The following is a 21,062-nucleotide window of genomic DNA, read 5'->3' as shown; positions in this document are numbered from 1 at the left end:
ATGAGATAATTTAAGGTGGAAACCAAGATAAGAACAATCATCTGTATATGAGCCCACTCTCTCATTAATTCCAATGGTAATCCTTTCAAGACTTTTCTAAGGTCAGATAATAAGGGGGTTGACATGTTTAACTTGAGCCCAAGAGTCTATCAAATCACATCTAACAAATTTGACATATTTATTTTAAACCTAAATAGTTATTTCTTTTCAGTCCTATGACTGCATTGAATTATGGTGAATATGAATTCCAAAACATATTTCTGTCACCATGTTCAAGATCTGGACTGGTCTAATTTTACTGACCTATTGCTTTTGCCACAAAAGGGCTTGGCTGTACTAGTCTTCCTCGCCTGATATGAGTAGGTTTTCCAATTCTCGTTTTGGTAGTTAGTGCATTAGAATTTATTTAGCCATATCCATAGCATCCATGTCACCAGACAAACTCTCTTGGGGAGTTGTTTGCTAACAATGCTAAGCTGATCACTGCTATGACACAGTAGCTTAACCAAAAAGAAAGCTGTACCTTTTCTTTTTGTTCACAACAGATTTCTCTCTCTCTTTTTAAATCATATAATCCTTACTGCCTAAGGCATGCTGAAAATTGCTGTATTGCCTGAAGGCAGTGTGGTGGGAAAGAACATTTTTATACAACAGGAAATAGTTAATTACAATTATTGATGTATTTTTTAAAAAGTTAACTTCAGTTTCTTCAATTTTTTTTAACAGCATGTCTTTTGATGTCAGCCTGATGTGATGAGAACTCTGCTTTCCGTATTTGGCTGGGAGACCTTGTATGTGTAGCAACTTCTCTGATCTCAGTTTGCTCATCTACAAACTGTGGAAAATACTATTTATAACATACGGCTCTTCTCCTGCTCTGTCCAGGACCCTCTATTGTGATCCCCGTCAGAGTGGTTGGTTGTGGCAGCTGGGCACCATCCAGTTCTTCGGGGCTCAGGCTGGTGGCGGTGGCGATACTTGTGATCCATTAGTCTTTTGAACTAATATGTCCCTTGTATCTTTGGTTTTCTTCATTTTCCTTTGTGAGATGTTTTGTGAATTCATTATCTTTGCATAGCATTCCTAGAGAAATAAGAGCCGCTGCATGAATAGACATATGCACACCCATGTTCATTGCAGCGTTATTCACAATAGCAAAAAGATGGAAACAATGTAAGTGCCCATCAGCAGATCAATGGGTAAACAAATTATGGTACATATACCCAATGGAATACTACGCAACAATAAAAACAACAATGAATCCGTGAAATGTCTTACAACGTGGATGAATCTGGAGGGCATTATTCGGTTTTAAGAAGATTTCAGGGGATATTTTTGGTTGTAGGTTTAAAGATTATCTCAGGGCGATTGTTTCATGGGTTCATCTAGCCTCCACCATCTCTATTTTATTTAACAACTCTGTCCAAGAACTTGAGTCTAATAATAACTGCTCTTTTCATTTAAGCCATATTCGGGTCCATTTCAGAGTTTCTGTAGGCTTTGGCAGAATTGGTTGTAAACATTACTCTGTCATGAATCATTTTATTTGAGCAGTAATATGTCCTCCTTAAGTGAAGCACACAACACCTGGGTTTTACACTTTATCAGAGTCCCTGGGTCGTACAAATGGTTAAGCACTCAACTACTAGGTGAAAGGTTGGCAGTTTGAACCCATCCACAGGGACCTTGGAAGATAGGCCTGGTGATTTGCTTCTGAAAGGTCACAGCTTTGGAAACCTTGTGGAGCAATTGTGCTCTGCACACATGGGGTTGTCGTGAGTCAGATTTGACTTGACAGCACATAACAACAAGAACCTCCTTAGCTTAGCCTTGGAGGAGCATTCGTGGAAGCTATAATGCCCTTGGGTCTCATCACTCCCTCACTTCTCTCTGCCACCCTTTTCCAACCACCCCAACTTCTTCTGACAGCTTTTTCCAAGTATTAATAATAACTCTGACAGCTTTTCCATTCCATATGATCAAATAACAGCATCTTTCTTTCTCACCCGGAGGTATCAGGTGGATTTGGGATTATCTCTGCCAGCTGTTTAACTCCTTTACAGTTCTCCCAAAGACTCCTCCTTGCCTTGTTTTTCCTGGACAGACTAAAAAAGATTCCATCTCATTAAGCAGCTTTTCTGCCACTTGGGCTGTAAATGCAATGCCCCTATAGCTGGCCTCATGTAGCTTTTTATTTTTGCATCTTTGTGCTACTCTTTGTGGATAAGAAACTTGCAAGATAGGGCTCCACCTTAGCAAACAGTGAGTGAATAAATTTTGCTGGTGCATTAAACAGCTAACAAAAGAAAATCTCCATCCCAGCAACAATACAATATCTACAGGTTCAATCAGATAGAGAAGATAAGCCTCTCCTTGAAGTTCTCTGTAGCAGTGCTAGATAAAAGCTTTGAAATGGAGTTCTCCCTTCCCCCACAAAAAACAAATCTTTCATTTTAATCTGATTCTTTGTCCAAATCTATTCTTTTAGGAGAGTTTTATTTATTTCTTTTTCTGGTAGGAATGTACTGGCTCCCTGTGCACCCTCCATTAAATTGAAAAAATATTCCTTATCTCATCTTCCATCTCTGTTTTGAGAAGAAGTTTAAATCAGTGTATGATTTTCTCACTATATCTCCTAGTCACTAGAAAATTAAGGCCTATTTTTCCACATTTTAACATTAAAAATGTATCAGAGACACTTTAGTATGTAGTTAAACCATGTGCCGTTGTTTCTTGTGTATGGAGAGGTGAAGAGTTTATAAAAGGGGAACATAAAGGCAAACTTGTTTGCATCACACCCTCTCACCTGGAACCTGACCACAGGGGTTTGCATCTGAATCACAGGAGAGGACCATGAAAACTCCCCAGCTCTTTTCACACGGGGTCTTGCCGATGTAACTGCTTTCTTGCCGATGTAACTGCTTTCATCAATGTGCACACGTTTCCATTTTACTTCCCATCATTGAAATGACTAAAACAAAAAACCCGTTGCTGTCCAGTCAATTCCATCTCATAGAGACTCTAAAGGACAGAGTAGAACTGGTCCATAGGGTTTCCAAGGAGTGCCTGGTGGATTCAAACTGCTGACCTTTTGTTTAGCAGCCATGGCTCTTAACCACCAAGTTTCCACTGAAATAACTAGGCAGCTTTTAAATCTACCTACTTATTTTTACGTAGCCTTTTATAAGCTCTCATGACAGACCAAGTTCTTTTCAGGAGTCTAAGCTTGCTGGCCTTCCTCCTTTGCTGTAATCTTTGAACTTTTCGTTACTACTCCCCATTTAAAGAGATCATTTTCTATTCAGCTTCTTATAGTAAAGATTGTAAAATTAGAACTACCCAAACACTGACTGTCCAGGTCCAGATTACACGCTTAAATTCTAAGAGTACCGTGGAATGTGGTATCCTTGAACTTTTTAAGTCCCTTTCAGGGTGGTTCTTCAAAATAACTGATCTTAACATATGATGTCCTCTACCTGCTGTTGCTGGCTGCCGTCGAGTTGGCCCTGACTCACGGGGACCTTGCTGTTGCCGGCTGCCGTCGAGTTGGCCCTGACTCACGGGGACCTTGCTGTTGCTGGCTGCCGTTGAGTTGGCCCTGACTCACGGGGACCTCAGGCTCAATGGGATCGAACCATGGTGACACATAGAGTTTTCCTTGGCTGGTTTTCAGAAGGAGATCACTAAGGCTTTCTTCCTAGTCTTAGTCTGAAAGCTCCTTTGAAACATGTTCAGCAATGTCTTAGTAACCTAGTGCTGCTGTAACGGAAATACCACAAGTATTTTAACAAACAGAAGTTTATTCCCTCACAGTCTGGTAGGCTAGAAGCTCAAACGCAGGGCGCCAGCTCCAGGGCAAGGCTTTCTCTGTTGGCTCTGGAGGAAGGTCTTTGCCATCAATCCTTCCCTGGATTAGGAACTCCCAGTGCTTTCTTCTTGGTGGTATGAGGCCTTCTGGTGCTTTTTTCTTGGTGGTATGAGGCCCCCTGTCTCTCTGCTTGCTCCTCTCTTTTATATCTCAAAAAAGGTTGGCTCAAGACATGATCTAATCTTGTAGATTGAGTCCTGCCTCATTAACATAACTGCAGCCTATCCCACCTCATTAACATTAAAGAGTTAGGATTTACAACACATAGGAAAATCGCATCAGATGACAAAATGGACAATCACGCAACACTGCAATCATGGCCTAGCCAAATCGATACACATATTTTTTGGGGAAACAATTCAATCCATGACAAGTATCACAGCAACAGGCGGTCCTCTAGTAATAGGTGGGTGGTGGCTTCATTTACGGTGCGTTGGCCAGGAATTGAACCTGGGTCTTCCGCATGGAAGGCGAGAATTCTACCACTGAGCCACCACTGCACCCACTCTTTGCCCCCTTAGTATTTTCCTTATTGTTTTAATCCCCTTTCCTTCCATCTAAGCATCACATTACTATAATGTATTCTTTATGTATTTGCTGCTATTCCCTCTTTTCCACATAGATTTTTGGTCTAACTTTTCTTTTGCTTTTTCCCACCAATAATATCTACAATTATATTTTCCTCTTACGTTGTTGTCAGGTGCTGTCAAGTCCATCCTTTCACACATTACATTAGGATTACTTTCCAGGCATCGACATTCATACTCCAAGGAATTAAAGTGGAAAAATCCACTTTATCTTGTAAAAATATTAGTTTCTTTGGGGAAATATTTTTGCTTCATACATTTGTTTCTTATTCTAATTAAGTAATTCCTCTTTATTTTTGCTTTAAAAATTTTTGTTAGTTTATTTTTATCTTTCATTTCAAAGTATTGTTGAGCTGGTGACAATCCTCTTGTTAAAGGTGATATTTGGCAATTTCAGTTCAAATCAGGCTCTACTTATAATTCTTTTACCTTAAAAAATAGTATCTTAATTATATCTGCCAATTTTCAGGTAACTCATTTAATGATGAAATTTCCCAACTCAAATCTACACATTAAATTATGGCTTGTTATATGACATATGTAGAAAAATATTTAACAAGTTTATGTCAACTTTCCTTTTAATTTCCACATATTGATAACTAACTTTGGCATTTTATAAAGTGTTTTATTGGGGATTATCTCATTTAACCTCCACGTCCTCCGTGAGGAACGCAATATTAGCCCTACTTTACAGATAAACTGAGAATCAGAGTTTTTAAATGATTTGTATATTGTCACATGGAAAATGGTTTGCAGAGCTAGTACAAAAATCCAAAGTGTTCTGATTCTTAACTCTGAATTGTCCTGTGATATATCAGGCTATGGTTTGGGTAAAATAAATTCTTCCACATGCACATTAATTCCAGAAAACATGAATAACTAATGACCCGAGTATAAACATTTTCTTCATGTAATGAGATATCAACACATACTTTATACCATATTTCATTTTCCAGTTTACAATTTCCTGTTCTATATTAACTCATTTTTCTTTTTATGCTTATTGATGTCATTTCCATTACTCAAGCTTCCTGATTTTCTGGCCTTCCATTAACTTATGGTGACTACCTAACATCTTTTAGACCTCTTTAGGCTGCTCCCAGCATTTGTGTGTGTTCATATTTCCAAGACTAATCTGAAGGTAGTTGAAAATAACCACATCTTGTTTTTTTAATTTAATTTTATTGTACTTTAGATGAAGGTTTACAGAACAAACTAGTTTCTCATTAAACAGTATACGTATGACATTGGTTAACAACCCCACAAAATGTCAACGCTCTCCCTTCTCAATCTCAGGTTCCCCATTACCAGCTTTCCTGTCCCCTCCTGGCTTTCTGTCCCTGCCCCTGGCCTGGTGTGCCCCTTTAGTCTCATTTGGTTTGATGGGCCTGTCCAGTCTTTGACTGAAGGATGAACCTTAGGAGTGACTTCATTACTGAGCTAAAAGGGTGTCCAGGGACAATACACTCAGGGTTTCTCCAGTCTGTCAGGCCAGTAAGTCTGGTCTTTTTTTGTGAGTTAGAATTTTGTTCTACATTTTTCACCAGCTCTGTCTGGGACCCTCTATTGTGATCCCTGTCAGAGCAGTCAATGGTAGTAGCTGGGCACCATCTAGTTGTACTGGACTCAGTCTGGTGGAGGCTGTGAAAATAACACATTTTATATGAAATTTTTGGTAGGATATTTTCTGTGGGCTAGGAGAAGTGTATTTCTGATATATCCCTAAAGGGTTACATTTATCACTTTTGGTCCCATAGCAGCTTGATGTATATGGTCTGCAAAAACTTCCTGCTTTTGATCTTTGAATTCTTCAAAACACGTTGATGTGTGAAACATCCGTTCCAGCCTTTAATGTGATGATTTTCATAATTTGCTGCAATAATGTTTCTCTAACAACAGTTAATGACCTTTCTGGAGAATAACTCAACTGTGTCAAAGAAAATCTAACTAAAGATAATCTTTGTAATTGTTTATAATACAAATTTCTTCATAATATTGTAATTATTAAAATTCTACCAGATTATTTCCTAATTTTCCTCAATAATTCATTATGAACCCATCAGCTTTCACTAAAAGGATTTTGGGAAACTGAATTTCCCTACATCTTTTGAATATATATATTTAGCTATTTAACTTGGAGTAAAAATACGCCCTTCTATTAGCCTTGGGACTTCCCCTTTGAGATTCACCAGTCTGGTTACTCACTGAGGTTTGGCACTCAGTGTTTCCCTGGTTTTAGCACCCAACCTCATTTCTCTGGTCAGTCTTCTCTTGTCAGATCAGAGTGCTGTTTCTGTCAGAAGTCGTTCTGTTTTTCTGACGATTCATAGATGCTGTGTTCCCAGCTTTTTTCAGGATTCTTTTCCTAGTCCCCTCATCTCTCCTAACCACAACATGCACCGTGTTGAAATGGAATCACAACCACAGCAACTTTCTCAGCATCATTTTTATGTTGTTACTCACACACCAAGGAATGTAAATAGACATTTCAAAAAAAAAAAAAAAAAAAGGAGGAGTGGGAAGGGAAAAAGAAAAAATGTCTCCTGGGGTCTTTTGTTGTAAGGAAGAAGAGCCTGTTTTAACCAGCATAGGTAAAGGGAACAGTTTATGAGAAGAATGCCGAGGTGTGTCCTGGAACCCAAGCAGGAAGTACGGCCATGCCCACAGGGGGAAGGGACCACAGGGAAGGCAGGAGCAGAGGCTCTAGCTTTCCGCTGAGTGTTTCCAGGGCATCACATGGCCGTACATCCAGGCCCCACATCACTTCCCAGCTATGTTTCCATCATACATCACCAAGGGAGAATCTGATTGGCCCAAATCAGAGAAGGTCTTTATCCCTAGATCAGTCAGCGCTGGCTGGAGTGGCTGGATCACAGGTGTTAACCAAAACTGAAGCTATGCTCCCATCAGATCACTCTGTAGAAAAATATTTAACAACTTTATGTCAACTTTTAATTTGCCTATTTTAAATCTTTTTCAGAGAAATTGTACAGGTACTCCGATGACTACATTCCCAGGTATGTTGAAAATGAGTCATGTATTACGATTTTCTGGTAACATGAGAAAATGCACAGCTCTGAAGAGCTCAGGCTGCTAACCAAAAGATCGGCAGTTTGAATCCAGCAGCCACTCCTTGGAAATCCTGTAGGGAAGTTCTACGCTGTCCTATAGGGTCCCTATGAGTCGGAATCAAGTCAACAGCAATGGGTTTGGTATGTTTTTTTTTTTTTTTGATCTTGCTTTTAAGGAGCTCTGGTGGCCACTGGTTAAGTGCTCAGCTGCTAACCAAAAAGACAGCAGTTGTATCCCACTCAGTGGCTCCCTGGAAGAAAGATGTGGCAATCAGCTCCAGAAAAGAGTACCACCTTGGAAACCCTAATAGGCAACTCTCCTCTGTCTTATAGGGTTACTATGAAATTGAAATTGGCATGATGTTGAAGAGCAGGCTGCTATCCCTAGGCAGGGGATTCAAATCCACCAGCTGGTCTGCAGGAGCAAAGACTTGATGATCTTCTGTAAAAATGACAGCCTAGGAAACTCTATGGGGTAGTTCTATACTGTCCTATAGGGTCACTATGGGTTGGCACACACCCTGATGCCACTCAACAATAATAACACACTATTGCTTTTAAATTTGGTTGAGGGATGTTGCACTTAGGTTAAAATAAAAGGAAAAGTGAGTTTTCGTTACCTTTACTTCTATCTGCAGATTATTATCTCCTCTAGTTACTTGCTCATTCTGAATCAATGAAAGAGCTGGATGAAGGACAAAAAGAGTCTCTGACCTACCATGTGCAGAATTCTCATCAGTTTCAGGAGACGTTATCATAGATCATGATCTAGGGCTGAAAGAGTACAGATTAATTATATGTAGAATTGCTAGGTGCTTAAGGATCCTTTTTTTTTTTTTTTAAGGATCCAGGCTAGAAGGAAATCTAGCAATACCTCTTTAAACTTAAGATACGTACACAGACATACATATGCAGGCATATATCCTTTCATTTCACTTCACTTTATTGCATTTTGCAGTTTTTTTTTTTTTTTTTTTTACAAATTGAAGGTTTGAGGCAACACTGCATCAAGCAAGCCTATAGGCACCATTTTCCCAACAGCATGTGCTCATTTTGTGTTTCTGTGAGACATTTTGGTAATTTTTGCAATATTTCAAACTTTCTCATTATTATTTTATCTTTTATGTTGGTCTGTGATCAGTGATCTTTAATGTTACTATTGTAATTATTTTGGGGCGCCACGAACCACACCCATATAAGGCAAACTTAATGGATCAATGTGTGTTTTCTGACAGCTCCACCAACTGGCCGTCCACCCCCCACCCTTTCCCTCCCTCAGGCCTCCCTATTCCCTAAGACATGACAATATTGAAATTAGGCCAGTTAATAACCCTACAATGTCCTCCAAATGTTCACATGAAAGGAAGGGTCACACATCTCAATTCAAATCAAAAGCTAGAAAGAATTAAGCTTAGTGAGGAAGGCATGTAAAAAGCTGAGACAGGCCAAAAGCTAGATCTCTTGTGCCAAACAGTTAGCACGTTCTGAATGTAAAGGAAAAGTTCCTGAAGGAAATTGAAAGGCTACTCCAGCTAACACGTACAAATGATAAGAAAGTGAAACAGGCTTGTTGCCGATTTGGAGAAAATTTTAGAAGTCTGGATAGAAGATCAAACCAGCCACAATATTCCTTTAAGCCCAAGTCCAACCCAGAGCAAGGCCCTAAGTCTCTTTAATCCTATAAAGGCTGAGCGAGGTAAGGAAGCTGCAGAAGAAAAGCTTGAAGCTAGCAGAGGTTGGTTCATGAGATTTAAGGCAAAAAGCTGCCACTACAACATGAATGAAGGAGCATGTGCTGACGTGGAAGCTCCACCAAGCTCTCCAGAAGACCTAGCTGACATAACTGGTGAAGGCAGCTACGCCAAACAGCAGATTTTCAGTGTAGATGGAACAGTCTTATACTGGAGGAAGATGCCATCTGGGACTCTTGTAGCCGGAGAGGAGAGGTCGATGCCTGCCTTCAAAGCTTCAAAGAACAGGCTGACTCTCTTTCTAGGGGCTGATGCAGCTGCTGACTTTAAGATGAAGTCAGTGGTCATTAAAAAAAAAAAAATCCTAGGGCCTTTAAGAATTATGCTAATTCTACTCTGCCTATGCCCTATGAATGGAACGACAAAGCCCGGATGACAGAGCATCTGTTTACAACATGGTTTACTGAATTCCTTAAGGCCACTATTAAGATCTACTGCTAAAAAAAAAAAAAAAAAGATTCCTTTCAAAATATCACTGCTTGTTGACCATGCACCTGGTTACCCAAGAGCTCTGATGAAGATGCTCAAGGAGATTAATGTCATCATGCCTTCTAACACAACATCCATCATGCAGACCATGGAGCAAGGGGTAATTTCAACTTTTAAGTCTTATTACTTAAGGAATACATTTCATAAGGCTACGCTGCCATAGATAGTGATTCCTCTGATGGATCTGGGCAAAGTAAATAGAAAACCTTCTGGAAAGAATTCACCATTCTAGATGTCATTAAGAACATCCTTGATTCATGGGAAGAGGTCAAAATAACAACATTAACAGGAGTTTGGAAGAAGTTGGTTCCAACCCTCATGGATGACTTTGAGGGGTTCAGGACTTCAGTGGGGGAAGCAGCCGAAGATGTGGTGGAAACAGCAGGAGAACTAGAACTAGAAGCGGAGCCTGAAGAAATGACTGAGTTGCTGCAATCTCATAATAAAATGGATGAGGAGTTGATTCTTATGGATGAGGAAAGAAAGTAGTTTCTTGAGATAAAATCTCCTGGGAAGCATTCCTCCTGAGAATGGGAACCAGGCAAGGGTGCCTTTATCACCACTCTTATTCAACACTGTGCTGGAGGTCCTCACCAGAGCTACTAGGCTAGATAATGAAATAAAGGGCATCCAAACTGGAAGTAAAGGTATCTCTGTTTACAGATGACATGATCCTAGGCACAGAAACACCTAAAGAATCCTCAAGAAAACTATTAAAACTAATAGAAGAGTTTAGCAGAGTATCAGGATACAGGATAAACATACATAAATCAGTTGGGTTCCTCTACACCAACAAACATCAAGGAGGAAATCACTGAATCAATACCATTTACAATAGTCCCTAAGAAGATAAAATACTTAGGAATAAATCTAACCAGAGATGTAAAAGACCCATACAAAGAAAATTATAAGACACTACTGCAAGAAATCAAAAGAGACTTACATAAGTGGATAAACATACCTTGCTCATGGATAGGAAGACTCAACATTGTAAAAATGTCTATTCTACCCAAAGCGATCTACAGATACAATGCAATCCTGATCCAAATACCAAAGACATTTTTCAATGAGATGGAGAAAAAAATCACTAACTTCATATGGAAGGGAAAGAGGCCCCAGATAAGTAAAGTATTACTGAAAAAGAAGAATGAAGTGGGAGGCCACACACCACCTGATTTTAGGGCATATTATACTGCCAGAGTAGTCAAAACAGCCTGGTACTGGTACAACAACAGATACGTAGACCAATGGAACAGAATTGAGAATCCAGACATAAATCCATGTGCATTTGAGCAGCTGATATTTGACAAAGGGCTCAAGTCTGTTAAATGGGGAAAAGACAGTCTCTTCAACAAATCGTGTTGGCATAACTGGACATCCATCTGCAAAAAAATGAAACAAGGCCCATACCTCACACCATGTACAAAAACCAACTCAAAATGGATCAAAGACCTAAACATAAAATCTGAAATGATAAAGATTATGGAAAAAAAATAGGGACAATGCTAGGAGCCCTAACACATGGCATAAACTGTACAGAAAACATTACTAACATTGTATAAACACCAGAAGAGAAATTAGATAACTGGGAGCTCCTAAAGGTCAAACACTTATGCTCATCCAAAGACTTCACCAAAAGACGAAAAAGATTACCTCCAGATTGGGAAAAAGTTTTTAGCTACGACATTTCTGATCAGTGTCTGATCTCTAAAATCTACCTGATACTCTAAAAACTCAACAACAAGAAGACAAACAACACAATTGAAAAATGGACAAAGGATATAAACAGACGCTTTACCAAAGAAGACATTCAGGCTGCTAACAGATATATGAGGAAATACTTATGATCATTAGCCATTAGAGAAATGCAAATCAAAACCACAGTGAGATTCCATCTCACCACAACAAGGCTGGCATTAATCCAAAAAACACAAAATAATAAATGTTGGAGAGGTTGTGGAGAGACTGGAACACTTATACACTGCTGGTGGGAATGTAAAATGGTACAGCCACTTTGGAAATCAATTTGGTGCTTCCTTAAAAACCTAGAAATAGAACTACCATACAACCCAGCAATTCCACTCCTTGGAATATACCCTAAAGAAATAAGAGCCTTCACATGAACAGATATACATATACCCATGTTCATTGCAGCACTGTTTACAATAACAAAAAGTTGGAAGGAACCAAAGTGCCCATCAACAAATGAATGGATAAAAGATTTATGGTATAATCACACAATGGAATACTACACAATGATTAAGAACAATGATGAATCTGTGAAACATTTCATAAACATGGAGGAACCTGGAAGACATTATGCTGAGTGAAATTAGTCAATTGCAAAAGGACAAATATTGTATGAGACCACTATTATAAGAACTCCAGATAAAGTTTAAACACAGAAGAAAATATTCTTTGATGGTTACGAGTGTGAAGAGGGAGGGAGAGGGATATCACTAACTAGACAGTAAACAAAAATTTTTTTAGGTGAAGGGAAGGGCAACACGTAACAAAGGGATAGTCAGTACAACTGGACGAAACCAAAAGCAAAGAAAATTCCTCAATACAACCAAAAGCTTCGAAGGCCAGAGTAGCAGGGATGGGGGTCTGGGGACCATGGTTTTAGGGGATGTCTAGGTCAATTGGCATTACAAAATGTATTAAGAAAACGGTCTGCATTCGACTTTGGTGAGAGGTGTCTGGGCTCTCAGACTCTAGTAAGCAGCCACCTAAGGTGCATAAATCGGTCTCAACCCACCTGGAGCAAAGGAGAAGGAAGAACACCAAAGACACCAGGTAAATGTGAGCCCAGGAGACAGAAAGGGCCACATAAACCAGAGACTCCGTCAGCCTGAGACCCGAAGAACTAGATGGTGCCCGGCTACCACCAATCACTCCCCTGACAGGGAACACAACAGAGAAGAATCCCTGAAGGAGCCAGAGAGCAGTATGATGCAGATTTTAAATTCTCGTAAAAAGACCAGGCTTAATGGTCTGACTGAGACTGGAGGGACCCTGACGGTCATGGTCCCTGGATCCTCTGATAGCCCAAGATTGGAGCCATTCTTGAAAACAACTCTATAGACAGAGGTCGGCCTGGACTATAAGATAGACAATGATGCTGGTCAGGAGTGAATTTCGTGGCTCAAGTAGACACATGAGACTATGTGGGCGACTCCTGTCTGGTGACTAGATGAGAAGGAAGAGGGGGACAGGAGAGGGTTGAACGGACAGGGTGAATAGAGGGTGGGGAGGAGGAATGTGCTGTCTCATTTAGGGGATAGCAGCTGAGAGTGCACAGCGAGGTGTGTATTTCTTTTTGTGTGAGAGACTGACTTGATCTGTAAACTTTCACCTAAAGCACAATAAATAAATAAACCTACTCCTGGTGAAGATGCTGTGAACATTGTTGAAATGACAAAAAAGGATTTAGAATATGACATAAGCTTAGTTGATAAAGCAACAGCTGTGTTTGAGAGGATTGACTCCAGTTTTGAAAGAAGTTCTATTGTGGGTAAAATGCTATCAAACAGCATCTCAAACGCTACGGAGAAATCTTTCAGGGAAGAGAGTCAACTGATGTGGCAAACTTTATTATTGTCTTATTTTAAGAAATTTCCACAGCCACCCCATCCTTCAGCAACCACTACTCTGATCAGTCAGTAGCCATCAATGTTGAGGCCAGACCCTCCATCAGCAAAAAGATTATGACTCAGATTAAGGCTCAGACGATGGTTAGCATTTTTTAATTAAGGTATGTACATTGATTTTAGAAACGATCCTATTGCACACTTAATAGAATAAAGTATAGTGTAAACATAACTTTTATATGCACTGGGAAACCAAAAAAATTGACTCGCTTTATTGTGGTATTCACTTTTTTTGTGCAGTATCTCAGAGGTTTATCTGTACAAGAATCCCTAGTGGTGTGCTGTTGGTAAGAGTAATGTCAATCAATCGGGAAATGTGCGACATCAATACTCTAATATGAAGTTATGGTTTAATACTCTTCAATAAGTATTCAAGAAAATAGTTACTTATTCTCTTTAATACTTATGGAACTAGATGCAGAGAAATTTGTACAGTATGATGTTATTTTCATTTATTTTTAAAGTTTTATGGCATAAATCATAGTACAGAAATTGTTTTCTCAGGCAGTATATTCTGCCCCAAATGTGTCACGATATTGAAGATTTCTCCTTTAGGACACACACACAAAAAATCTAAATAAACAGAATTGCCTAGAGGGTTCTTTAATACCTTTCTGAAATGGCAGATGAAAACATTTTTCAAAAACAGAGCTTTCTGGCTAGGTAAGATTAAGATTAAAAGTCTCTTGTTGGCCTCGAATTTTTTTTTTTTTTAATTCTCCATGTGGGAATGTCTCTGGCAGATTCAGGAACTGAGCTGTAGGAGGGCATGTACCTTCTTCCCCCCCCCCCCCCCCACACACACACAGAAATCTTTATTTATTATTTTTTTTACTACTTTTAAGATTGAGCAACCAGAGACGACTTTCAAGACTTTGGCTCTCACAATGAGTAGTTTGCCAATCTGATTATAGCAAATGCCACAAAGAAAAGAAAAAAAAAATTTTCAAGGACAATTAGAATGCAACGTGACATGAAGTGTTTTCAACATTTTGCTAATGACTAGGTTTGGTGGGTTTTGGATTAGAATGGAAGTAATCAGGAGGGAAAATCTGTCAAATGCCTGTCTCAAAGCAAGCAAGCCCACAGGTGTAGGGCAGATGTCAAAAGAGACTTGACCATTCATAACATACATTCATATATTTATTCAACAAATAAACAATGTACTATACAACAGAGATACAAAGATGGAAAGACATTGTCCCTTCCCCTACTGATTCAATAATCTACTATAATAAATCTCCATTTAGGTAAAATTTGAATATGCAATGCGGAATTTATCGATGAAAAATGCTTGGCATACACAGCTCGTCTATTCTTCGATTCTGTGATGTTATGGATTGAATTGTGTCCCCCAAAATATGTGCTGTAAATCCTACCTTCTATGCCTGTGGTTATAATCCCACTCCGGAATGAGTTTTCTGTTGTGTTTATGAGGCAGGATTAGCATAGGTTGTGCTGTAAGAAATGAAAGGCACAGTTTAGGCAAGTAGAGGTGGGAGAGGGACTGATGCCAAGCCACAGCCCCATCTCCCACCACACTGGCTTCTGCATCACAGTCTTCCTGTTCTACTCGATACTGGTAGAGGAAGCTCTGCTGGAGGGGAGAGAAATTTGCTCCTCTGATCTCATCTTCCTGGTTCCCTAGATCCCTGCCCTTCTTGTGATAGTAGATCAGAAACACAACCACTTCAAGGACAGCACAGCATCTTAACCTAACAGAAAATCCATCAAATACACGTTTCCTGGGGTGCTTTAGTTTTCCTTAAAAAAATAATTCTACATGATTGTTGTCTTTTTATTGGTTTTAGGACAATGCAGTGGAATGATCATGGTTTTGGATCCAGAAAATTCTGGATTTTAATTAAACTGTTGGAAATGATTGAACACTCATGATCTCTAGTTTCATCATCTAAAAAGCATAGATTATAATGTAATATTTTACTTGTAGAGAGGAAAACACCTAGGATGAGGTGATAGATAAAAAATTTTCTGCTCATTGGATGAAAATTAAGGTGTCAGAAAATTCTGACCTACTTGTGGTACATTCACCCTTAATTTAGGAAAGCAGTCCAGACTGACAATTCTTTTAAGCATATCGTTTCTTTTTAGTTTTCAAAATCTCTCTCAAAAGTTTAGGAAAAATTCCCAGCAGCTCTTGCATGTTCTGCCAGTGTGGCACTCAAATGTGCTTTTGTCACAAAGCATATCTCAGTTCAGCTATTGCCCTACTTGGGGTTGATTTCTTTGATTTCCTGGCAGCTCTGCAGGGTTGGGGCCATTTTCACTTCCCCTCTTTGCAGAATGCCCTCGAGCAGGCTTTTACTTTCCTCTGTCCTCTCCAGCTGTTCTTCATATGCTCAAGCATCCTTATGACAACAGAACCACCAGGTGGTCTTCCCCGGCATCTCAGACTTCCAGTGGGTGCACAGATGAGGCCCTCACCACTGCCACTGCCACACTTACATGATTGTCTCCGAGTTTTATAGACTTCTGTTTATTTTAGTGTAAAAATAACCATAACTCCAGCCCTAACCCTATGTGACCGCAAAAAAGTCCAGTCCCCTTCCTGAGTATTTCTAACAATCCCTGGGAAGTGCTTGTTGTTGTTGTTAGGTGCGGTCAAGTCAGTTCAGGCTCATAGAGAACCTTTGCACAACAGAACGAAACACTTCCTGGTCCTGTGCTATCCTCACAATAGTTATTATGCTTGAGCCCATTGTTACAGCCACTGTGTCAGTCCATCTCTTCCTCTTTTTTGATGACCTTCTACCAAGCATGATGTCCTTCTCCAGGGAGTGGTTCCTCCTGATAACATGTCCAAAATATGCGAGATGAAGTCTCGTAATCCTTGCTTCTAAGGAACATTCTGGTTGTACTTCTTCCAAGACAGAATTGTTCATTCTTTTGGCAGTCTATGGTACGTTCAATACTCTTTGCCAACACCACAATTCAAAGGCGTCAATTCTTCAGGCTTCCTTATCCATCGTCCAGCTTTTGCACCCGTATGAGGTGATTGAAAACACTGTAACTTGGGTTACGCAAACCTTAGTCTTCAAGGTGACACTTTTGCTTTTCAAGACTTTAAAGAGGTCTTTTGCAGCAGATTTGCCCAATGCAATCCATCTTTTGCTTTTCTGACTGCTGTTTCCATAGGTGTTTAATGTGGATCTAAGTAAAATGAAATCTTTGACAACTTCAGTCTTTTCTCCATTTATCTTGATGTTGCTTATTGGTCCAGTTGTGAGGGTTTTTGTTTTCTTTATGTTGAGGCGTAGTCCATACTGAAGGCTGTGGTCTTTGATCTTCTTCAGTGAGTGCTTCAAGTCCTCTTCACTTTCAACAAGCAAGGTTGTATCATTTGCATAATGCAGGTAGTTAATGAGTCTTCCTCCAATCTCGATGCCCCATTCTTCTTCATATAGTCCAGCTTCTTGGATTATTTGCTCAGCATACAGATCGAATAGGCATGGTGAAAGGATGCAACCCTGACACACACCTTTCCTGACTTTAACCACTCAGTATCCCCTTGTTCGTTTACAACAACTGCCTCTTGATCTATGTACAGCTTCCTCATGAACATGATTAAGTGTTCTGGAATTCCCATCCTTCCCAATGTTATCCATAATTTGTTATGATCCATACAGTCGAATGCCTTCACATAGTCAATAAAACACAGGTAAACGTCTTTCTGGTATTCTCTGCTTTCAGCCAGACTTCATCCAATATAAGCTATGATATCCCTGGTTCCATGTCCTCTTCTGAATCCAGCTTGAATTTCTGGCAATGTACTGCTGCAGCAGCTTTTGAATGATCTTCCGAAAAATTTTACTTGCATGTGATATTAATGATATTGTTTGATTATTTCCACATTCTATTGGATTACCATTCTTGGGAATAGGCATAAATACTGATCTCTTCCAGTCAGTTGGCCATGTAGCTGTCTTCCAAATGTCTTGGCACAGACGAGTGAGCACTTCCAGCTCTGCATCTGTTTGTTGAAACACCTCATTTGATATTCCCTCAGTTTCTGGAGGCTTGTTTTTCACCAATGCCTTCAGTGCAGCTTGGACTTCTTCCTTCAGTACCATCAGTTTCTGATCATGTGCTACCTCCTGAAATGGTGGAATGTCAACCAGTTCTTTTTGGTATAATGTCTCTGTGTATTCCTTCCATCTTCTTTTGATGTTTCCTGCATCGTTTAATATTTTCCCTGTAGAATCCTTCACTATTTCAACTTGTGGCTTGAATTTTCTCTTCAGTTCTTTCAGCTTGAAAAATGCTGAACATGTTCTTCCCTATTGATTTCCTATCTCCAGGTCTTTGCACAGGTCATTATACTACTTTATTTTGTCTTCTCAAGCCACCATTTGAAATCTTCTGTTCAACTCTTTCACTTCATCACTTTTTCCTTTCATTTTAGCTATTTGACATTCAAGAGGAAGTTTCAGAGTCTCTTCTGACATCCATTTTGGTCTTTTCTTTCTTTCAATTGGTTGACATTCCACCATTTCAGGAGGTAGCACATGATCAGGAACTTTCTTTCTTGTCTTTTTAATGACCTCTTGCTTTCCTCACGTATGATGTCCTTCATGCCATTCCACAACTTGTCTGGTCTTTGGTCATTAATGTTCAATGTGTCAAATCTGCTCTTGAGAAGACCTCTAAATTCAGGTGGGATATACTCAAGGTCATACTTTGGCTCTTGTGGACTTGTTCTAATTTTCTTCAACTTCAACGTGAATTTACATATGAAAAATTTATAATCTATTCCCCACTCAGCCCCTAGCCTTGTTCTGACTGATATTGAGCTTTTCCATCAACTCTTGTAGTGGATTTGATTCCTGTGTATTCCATATGGTAAGGTCGACCTGTATAGTCACCATTTATGTTGGTGAAAAAAGGTGCTTGCAATGAGGAAGTCATGGGTCTTGCAAAATTCTTCCATGTGATCTCTGGCACCATTTCTATCACCAAGGCCATATTTTCCAACTACTGATCCTTCTTCTTTGTTTCCAACTTTTGCATTCCAAATCACCAGTAATTTTCAATGCATCCTAATTGCATATTTGCTCAATTTCAGACTGCAGAAGTTGGTAAAAATCTTAAATTTCTTCCTCTTTGGCCTTAGTGCTTGGTGCATAAATTTGGATAATAGTAATATTAACTGGTCTTCCTTGTATGTGTACGGACATTATCCTATCACTGACAGCATTGTACTTCAGGATAGATCTTGAAATGTTCTTTTTGACTATGAATTTAATGCCATCCCTCTTCAGGTTTTCACTCCTGGCATAGTAGAGCATATGATTGTCCAATTCAAAATGGTTAGTACCAGTCATTTCAGCTCACTAATGCCTAGGATATTGATGTTTATGCGTTCCATTTCATTTTTGATGATTTGGAATGCTTAGCATTCCAAAAATCCTATTTTTGGTGCATCTTGTAACTACTAGCTCCTATCACTGCTTTAGGGTTCTTTCCCCATCTCTTCCAAAATTCTCCATGTTGACAGTTCTTTCTAGTCTGCAAAGTTTTGTAAAAAGTTTGGCAAAGGATCCTTCCTTCTAAGTGCTCCAAAGCACAGACGATATAAGTCCATTGTGTTTAACAGGCTTCATGAGAAATTGGGCATGGTAGAGGGGGATTTGAATGCTGATCAAGAGATTGCAAATTTAGTGTTAGATATTATTGTTGCAAGAGTTCATTAACCATCCTCCTTACAGGGAACTCTACTAGATTCCCTTCTTAGCTGCTAGCCACAGAAAATATTGCTGAAGTTTATTCTCTTGCCCTGAACAGGGTTCTGTCTTTGGTGCTCTCCCACAATAAGTTCACATCTACACCTATGTCACAGTTCCTCCCAAAGAAAGCAAACAATAAGTGTATACTTAGGGACACATCCAGCAACTTTCTCTTTTCTTTCCTGCATCATTGCTTTTCTATTTCTTCTATATCTGTACCATCAACATATACCGTATTGTCCCCTACCTTAAAAGAAAATGCTTCCTTGGTTCTAGGCTGCCCCACAGCTACTCTCTTACATGAAAACTTGAGAGTTCCATCTACATTTTGTCCATATTCATTGGCTTCTCTTCCACTTCGCCTCTTCTTTCTTGAACCCACTCAATTTATGTTATTTTTTCTAAATTGTACTTTAGATGGAGGTTTACAGAAGAAACTAGTTTCTCATCAGTTAGTACACACATTGTTCTGTGACATTGGTTAACAGCCCCACAACGTGTCAACACTCTCCCTTCTCAACCCCGGGTTCCCTATTACCAGCTTTCCTGTCCCCTCCTGCCTTCCAGTTTCTGCCCCAGGGCTGGTACACCCCTTTAGTCTTGTTTTGTTCCACGGGCCTGTTTAATCTTTGGCTGAAGGGGAACCCACTCAATTTAATCCTCTGTCTTCGTTAATCCACAGGCTCAGCTCTTGTCAAGATGACCAATGAACTCCACATGACCAGTTCTTGGTCGTATCTTACTCAGTCCACCCGTAGCATTTGACACATTGTCACTGCCTACTTGAATTACTTGCTTCTCTGGCCTCCTAGGCCATTCCCCTCTTTGGTTTTCCTCCTCTCTCACCAGTAGCTCCTTCTCCTTTGTGGTTCCCGAACGTTAAATATCAGAGGGCTCATCCTGTGAACCTCTTCTCTTCTCTATCAATACTCATCCTATAAGTAATTTCATCTACTCTCATGGCTTTAAATAATGCCAATGAAGCCTAAATTTATATATCTGCACATTTGAAGAAATGTCTGTTAAACAAATCAAGTTAACATTTCCAAAAACCAACTTCCAATAGACCTCTAAAATTGCTGATTCCTCAATCTGACAACTCTTCAATTGCTTAAAATAGTGTTATTTATTTGTTTTTGAAATATCTTTCCATCTTTTATTTTTATTTAGATATTGTGACTCTGCAGTTATAGAATTTGGGAGCTGGAAAGGGCAATAGGCATCAGATAGTTTAATATCCTTGTATTAAAGAAAATTGAAAGTCAGAATTCAAGTCCAGATCACCCAGGTACAAGTAATGATATTTTTATATTTACTTATTTAAATCTATTTAGGTTATAAAGTAATTGAGAAATTTTTTAAAAAAGGAATTTATAATAAAATAATGATAAAATATAAATTAAAATTTTAAAATAGGCGCTGGAGAAAATATAAATTAGGGAGCCCTGGTGGCACAGTGGAGCCTGTGACACAACTTTTAAGAACTATGCCTGTAACCAAAAGGTTGGCAGTCTGAATCCACCAGCCACTCCTTGGAAACATTATGAGGCAGTTCTACTCTGTCCTATAGGATCACTGTGAGTTGGAATTGACTTGATGCCAACGGGTTTTGGGTGTTAGAAAATCAGGGCTCTAGTAAAACCTACAGTTAATATTATTTTCAATTCTGGAGTGTCAGCAAATGTACTTATTGATTAGAAGACAGTTTGTTATGGATTAAATTGTGTCCCCCCAAAATATGTATTGCAAATCCTAGCACCTATACCTATGGATAAATCCCATTTGGGATACGGTTTTCTTTGTTATGTTAATGGGGGCATATCAGTGTATTGAGTGCCATGGAGCCGTGGAGTTGATTCCGACTAATAGCGACCCTATAGGATAGAGTAGGACTGCACC

At 39.4% G+C, this 21,062-nt stretch overlaps 1 protein-coding gene across 1 annotated transcript in view; it reads left to right on the top strand.

Moving 5' to 3' along the window:
* Positions 1-21,062, top strand: part of LOC100673135 (T-cell receptor-associated transmembrane adapter 1) — a 53,992-nt gene that overhangs the window by 18,877 nt on the left and 14,053 nt on the right. Inside the window, exon 3 of the mRNA XM_023540405.2 lies at positions 7,436-7,472. Coding sequence (XP_023396173.1) covers positions 7,436-7,472 — 37 coding nt within the window. The remainder of the gene's footprint in view (positions 1-7,435; positions 7,473-21,062) is intronic.

Source organism: Loxodonta africana, chromosome 20, assembly GCF_030014295.1.
Source record: "Loxodonta africana isolate mLoxAfr1 chromosome 20, mLoxAfr1.hap2, whole genome shotgun sequence".
In the NCBI taxonomy this organism is placed as follows: Eukaryota; Metazoa; Chordata; class Mammalia; order Proboscidea; family Elephantidae; genus Loxodonta; species Loxodonta africana.
Note: the sequence above shows the minus strand (reverse complement) of the source record. Positions and strands in the feature narration are given on the sequence as shown.